Source organism: Melampsora larici-populina, assembly GCF_000204055.1.
Source record: "Melampsora larici-populina 98AG31 unplaced genomic scaffold MELLAscaffold_2, whole genome shotgun sequence".
Classification (NCBI taxonomy): Eukaryota; Fungi; Basidiomycota; class Pucciniomycetes; order Pucciniales; family Melampsoraceae; genus Melampsora; species Melampsora laricis-populina.
The window spans coordinates 2,915,323-2,921,754 of NW_006768766.1; the positions used below are offsets into that span (position 1 = coordinate 2,915,323).

The 6,432-nt window shown below is 36.2% G+C and overlaps 2 protein-coding genes across 2 annotated transcripts; one reads left to right on the forward strand and one right to left on the reverse strand.

Annotated features, from left to right (window-relative positions):
- Nucleotides 1-1,915, reverse strand: MELLADRAFT_41772 (uncharacterized protein; the record flags this gene model as incomplete). The annotated part of the gene is made up of 7 exons (XM_007404557.1): nt 1-172; nt 306-468; nt 569-762; nt 859-1,267; nt 1,344-1,439; nt 1,506-1,685; nt 1,765-1,915. The coding sequence occupies 7 exons, from the start codon at nt 1,876-1,878 to the stop codon at nt 42-44; spliced, it is 1,287 nt and encodes a 428-aa protein (XP_007404619.1).
- Nucleotides 1,916-3,066: 1,151 nt separating this feature from the next.
- On the forward strand, nt 3,067-5,940 carry MELLADRAFT_76555 (uncharacterized protein; the record flags this gene model as incomplete). The annotated part of the gene is made up of 7 exons (XM_007404376.1): nt 3,067-3,091; nt 3,182-3,476; nt 3,595-3,682; nt 3,762-3,813; nt 3,884-4,092; nt 4,197-5,059; nt 5,101-5,940. The coding sequence occupies 6 exons, from the start codon at nt 3,431-3,433 to the stop codon at nt 5,652-5,654; spliced, it is 1,812 nt and encodes a 603-aa protein (XP_007404438.1).
- Between the last annotated feature and the right edge of the window lie 492 nt (nt 5,941-6,432).

Here is a 6,432-nt window from a genome sequence, read left to right on the forward strand (position 1 = left end):
AAATTTGAAATTTCAAAAAAAATGTTTAGTTATTGGTTTTTTCAGGATAAAGAAGCACCAATAAAATTAGGAGAAAAACAAATTCCTTTATCTGTTCTGATTCTATAAACTTTATTGTCATTTGAATTCGGATCTTTCCAACAAGCTTCTTTACTTTCAAGTGTAGTAAAATCTATCAAAAAAAAACCAAAAGAAAAACCAAACCAAAAAGAAACCATAAGCATAAAAACTCATAGTTCAAATCCATGGTATTATAAAAAATGGATGGGATTGGGTTTCGGGGGGGGGAAAGAATTCAACTCAACTTGGTTGAATCATTTCAAATTGTTTTTTCTTTGGATTTAATTGTTCAATCGGTTTTTCATTCTCAAATCCTTCAAAATAAACTCGATCACCAGGTAAAGAACCAACTGGAGGTTCAATCAATTCAACACTACCTTTTCCATCTTTCCCATCTTTAGAAGTAGCCTATCCAAACCCATCGATCCAAAAAAAAAATTCAATACACAAAACAAATCACATTCGGTGTGGTTTGGTTTGGATTCGGATTTGGGTTTTCAAAACTTACAGCTAAAACCATGGCAAAACTTTTGACTCCTCTCATATTGGCAGGTTTTAAATTACAGATGCCTACCAAGACTTTATCTTTCATTTCTTCAATCGGAATATAGTTGACTAATCCACTGACTACCGTTCGAAGTTCAGGTTCACCAAAATCGATTTTTTCCACATAAAGTGAATCTGCATCTGGATGTTTTTCCACTAAAACAACCATCCAAGACAGGTAATTCAAATGATTAGATTTGGTACAAACCTTTTGTTTTTGTTTTTGAGTTCCATGAGACTTAAATCACTTACCATGAACGATCTTACCTACCCTCATATCTATCATATGAGGCATCGGTGGTCCTTCCACAACCACAGCGGTCGATCCAGCCGCTTTCTTACCCTCATCTTTCTTTTTTTCCTTTTCTTTCTTTTTACTAGACTGATTACCTTCTCCAGAAACATTGGGTGTAGGTTTAGAGCTCACTTCGCTCGTTGATCCTTTTGATCCGTTTTCATTGACTTTGGTTTCTTTTTTGTCTTTTTTAATTGGGGGTGGGACTTGAGGTCTTGGGATTTCTGGTACGTCTTCTACATTGATAGGGATTTTGGAGAGGGTGGTGGTTTGGATGGCTGTTTGAACTGATGGATAGTTTTGGATGAAGTCGAAATGACGAGTGATCGAAGGATGGTTCGTAAGATCGGTTTGGACTGATCCTTTCTTTTGATCGAAAAAGCAAAAATCATCCATGTTAGGAAGAGGTTGATGAATGGTAGGAGAAGAGTTTAAAACTTACGATATAAGAATGTAGTTTAGTAAAGACAACTAAATCGATTGCTGTTAATCCTTTTCCAATCATAAAAGTTCTAGATTGAAGATAACTATCTAATTCCTAACCCAACTCAAAACCCAACATTAGCATCTAAAATCTTTCCTATTATTCAATGATGTTTCTTACTTTTAAAACTTGTGGTTTTTGAATTTCAAAACTCTCCATACTTTTTAACCAACTCATTGCTACTTTTTTTTCATCATCATTACTAGCAATCAAACCAGGACAATGTTTTTGATTTAAAGTTTCTAAAATCGAACTTAATCCAATAACCGAATCCGATTCATTCAAAACTTGAAGACTAAGCTAAACAAAAAAATCAAAAATTCAAAGTCAATTCAAATTATCAATCTTTCAAACTCTTTGTGAATATGTTTTGTCTTACCTCTTTGGATGAAGTTTCCAAAACCAAGTTTGGCAAAGAGTTTTTGAGAAAGATTTCGATGATAAGATGAAGTGTAACATCACTATTAGGAATGTTTAATTGAATGTTTGACATTTGAGTGATTGAGATTTGTGGATGTGGTAAAAAGTTTGGATTAAAAGGTGCTGACCGAATTGCAAGAGTTTGATGAACTGATCAAAGTCAAAAACCATATTTCAAGTTTGAAAAGTTGCATCGAAACATGTGAAACTCATGTTCAAGATCGTGTAACATTCGATTGACATCCCTCTAAGAAACACCCGTTGAGCAAATTGAAGATTGCATTCGAATATTCCACCATCACTTTCCCATTTGAGATTCAAACAAAGTCAAAACCAAAGTCAAGAAACCACTTTCAAGAAACCATCCTTATCATTCTACGTCTTTACCAATCCGATCATTCTCATCATCTTTCATTCCATCTCAAACTCAAACCTCCAAAACAAACCAAGCGATGATCGAAACCAACCTAAGCCAAATCTGAACTTCGAATCAACTATTTTAGTGAATTTGTTTAAATGATTTATAAAACTGATGGTACCAGAATTGAGAAAAACCAAGTCGATAGCTTTTGTTTATTGGATTTGATATTTTGAAAGATCGAATTTGATCAGAATACATCGTTTTTCTTAAAGATTTAGATGATATATTTTGTTTTTACAATTTAGGTTTCTTTACTTTTGTTTTTTTTCTTTGGTTCTCTTATTAGCCATGATGAAAGGTGGTTTGATTTCAATAGGTTTTCATCAGGATGATTTGATGATCATGCTGTGAAATCTATTGAACACTCTTACTGAGCTACATTGTATCTTGTATTTTTATCTTTGATTACCCACTTCATTTGGATTAATTTGTTCAATCTTCTAGAAATTTAATCAAGAATTTAAATGGTATTGTAACTAGTTTGAGAGTTGACCATGAAAAGAAGATGTGATTTTGATTCCATGGAATTGACTGAATCCAACCTGATTGAGAATCTTGAGAGGGAGACGAAAGACGCGTCGAGAGAAATGTAGTTTTTTAGTGTTTCATAAAAGTGTTGTTTTCCAAACTGATTTTCTTTCTCATTCATGGTTAGGTTCTGGCTGTGAAGAGTTTTCTTCGAATTTCAATTGAATTTTACTTTTCCCCCAAGGTTTTGTTATGTTATGTTTTGGTTTTGATTTTTGGTTAAGTGGTTGAATATTTTTTTTCACTTTTTTTTTACTTTTGATTTCAAGAGTTGATTACATAATCTATTTCGATCATCATCATCATCATCAACAAGAATCCATCCATCTATCCAAAAGTAAGTGATCTTCTCAGTCTCAGTCTCACTCTGATTTGATTCTCATTCTCAATATCGACTTACTCAGTTTTCTAACTACTTCTTACACAGTTCATCAAATTATCTTATCTACACTTTAAATCCTAAACCCATCAGAAACCCATCATCCAAACCTCGATCAACAGAAACCCAACCAAACAAAATCAAACCAAACCAAAAAAAAAAACAAACATTCAAAGAGTTTTTAAAAGATTCAAAAATACCATTTGTTTTGCTTTTCTTCTGCTTCATAAAAAAGAATCTTTTTCTTTATAATTTAACAGAAGATTATTAAAACAGTTTCAAAACATAAAAAAAAAGATGGCTAATATTAGTTCGGTTGCAAAGAGTGCTCAAAATGCTAGTGGTTAGTCTTTTTCCATTCTTGATTCTTCAATTTCTCATCTCAAACCCCATCGATCCTTATCATCTCCAAAAACTCTTGATTAACGTTTTGGAATCTTGTTTTTTTTTCGATCGAATAGAGATCGGATGGGCTTTTGTACCTCAGTATTATACTTTTGTTAATAAAGATCCGTCTCGTTTACATTGCTTTTACACAAAACGATCAACGTGAGCATTACTTCTTTTCTTTTCTCATCAACAAAACTTTTCAACCCAAATCTCTAACCAAGAGTCCACTTTTGATCAGTTTGATTCATAGTACCGAAGGAGAAGAAGCAACCCCATGTTTTGGTCAACAGGTAAATTCCTTTCAAACAGCTTTTCCAGAAATCCCGATCACTAAACTTCACCGCGATCTCGATCATATAGGAAATTCACGATAAATTCATGTCACTCAACTTTGATGATTGTAAAGTCTTTGTATCAAATGTCGATTCTCAATCATCAGCAGATGGTGGGATCATTGTACAAGTCTTGGGTGAAATGTCAAATGGTGCTGGTCCTTGGCGTAAATTTGCTCAGACTTTCTTTTTGGCTGAACAACCTAATGGATTCTTTGTTTTGAATGATATCTTTAGGTAACGTTTTAGTTTTTGATTTTTTTTTACTTACAGTTTGATCAGATTGGATTCTAGTTGAATTCAGATTCTAATCTTTTTGAATTGGTTTTGGATTTCATCAGATATATTAAAGAAGAAGTTGAAGAAGGTGATGATGAGCCTGAAGCTGAACCGGTGACGGTTACAGAAGATGTTCCAAGTTCTGAACACAGCTTAATCTTGTCCAATACCGATGCTCTTCCTCCTGCATACCAACCCGAGAGCTCCTCTACACCATTACCAGCGGCACCAGTTGAAACTAAACCTGTCGCTTCTACCTCACCTGCTCAAAACAATCCTTCTTTCGCCGCGTCTTCAGCTGGACCTACTCCTTCAGCCGAACCTGTTGCTGGAACTCAGAGTCTTGGCCCTTCTAAAGTCAATGGTTTCCATCCAGATCAAGTAGATGTGAAACCACCGGAGGCTCCGATCGAGCCAGTTGCGGCCTCTGAAAGCTCACCTCCTGCTGCTGCTGCTGCAACACCATCCGCTAGTGCTTCCCCAGCTGCTGGCCCTTCCTCTACATTGGCCCAAGCCAACACAAATAACGTAGAGAAGACAGATGTCGGGACTACTAGTCTACCCACCCCAGCCCAACCATCTGCATCTTCACAAGCTCCTTCTGCTAACGGGCGATCAGCTAGTGGACAATCGAAATCAGCACCAATCCCAGCTTCTGTTGCAACACAGACGAAACCCGTCGAGGCCACTCCTCCACCAGCTCCAGCTCCTTCGGTTCCTAAGACATGGGCTAGTCTTGCAGCCAGTGGTAAGAGTGCATGGGGACAAGGTCATCTTGCAGCATCTCAAGGCGTTTCAACTGCTCCTAGTGCTCTCTCTCAGTCTGGTGTCGAGTCTTCTTCCCAAACACCTCAACAAAGACCTGCTGCTGCCTCACATACCAATCCTGGTTGGTTAACTTATCATTATCTTGATCGGTTGAATGGTACACTAATCTACATCTATTGTTTTTTTTGGTTTCAATAGTCGACTCAGTTTCAACTGGTGCATGTTTCATCAAGAGTGTTCATGAAAACCTGGATGAGAAATCACTTAAAGATCAATTAACCAAACGATTTGGACCGATCAAAGATTTAGATGTCATTCGAACTAAAGCATGTGGATTCTTAGAGTTTCAATCGATTGAATCAGCCAAGAAAGCCATTCAAATGTCATTACCATTCAATCTAGGTGGTAAAGGTGGGATCTCAATCAATTCCAATGGTGAAGAGTTTATGATTGTGATTGAAAGTAAACGACAACCTGGGGAAAGAGGTAGACCGATTGATGCTGGACCTAAGAGAGGATTTGGTGGTGGAAACGGTGGTGGTGGTGGTGGTGGTGGTGGTGGTGAACGAGGTGGTCGATCTGGTGGTGGTGGTGGCGGTGGCGGTGGTGGTAGTGGTAATTTCGGAGCTAGAGGTGGTAGAGGTGGAATGGAAGGACCAAGAGGAGCTGGTCGTGGTGGTAGAGGAGGAGGAGGAGGAGGTGGTGGTGGTAATAACAACAATAATAGTAGAGGCATCTCACATCCTAAATAATTTGTTTCTTTTTGTTTTCCTGAACCCCCCCTACTCCCCCGCCGTCCCTCAACAAAAGAAAAAAAGTTTAAATGAATAGATTCTCTTATAGTAAGTTTATGAAACCAAAAACTAAAGAACAAAGAAAAAGAAAAAAAAACCTCGTTCAACTTATGTTTTTTTTTGTTTGTTAGAAATTATGATGATCTTTAAGAGTTTATATGAACCTGTTGCTTTCTTTTTTGTTGGTTTTTGAAAAAACTTTTTTTCAAATTTTAAAAAATAAATAATGACGTCTTAGAAACTTATGATGATGATTACCTTTGGGAAACTTGTGAATGGTTTCATAGGATACTGTTTGAAAGTTCTTTTTTAATCCCCCCACTACTACCGCTACCACTTATGCTTCTTCCTTTAAAGATAATCTTATTAGTTGATTAAATTCTAAGACTTTTAGTTCTTTGCTTTGTGTGTGTGGGTGGTTGTTTGTGATCTTTGGATTTTCTTTGTCTTGAAGACATAACAAAGAAAAAGTGGTTTTTGGTTTATGCAAAGTTATGAAAAAGTTATGAAAAATGGAAGAAACTTGAGAACTTTTTTGTTAAATGAGGATGGATTAATTGTTTGTTTGCAGGTAGAAATATATGATGATCATGATGATGGTTTAATTGATTGATTAGTTTGATGATTGATTGGTTGGAAAATAGTTTCAAATAACATATGATCATTCAACCAAAAAAAGGGAACAAACTTGTGGGTTTTGGTTCAAGAGAGAGAGTGTGTAAGATGTATGGAGATG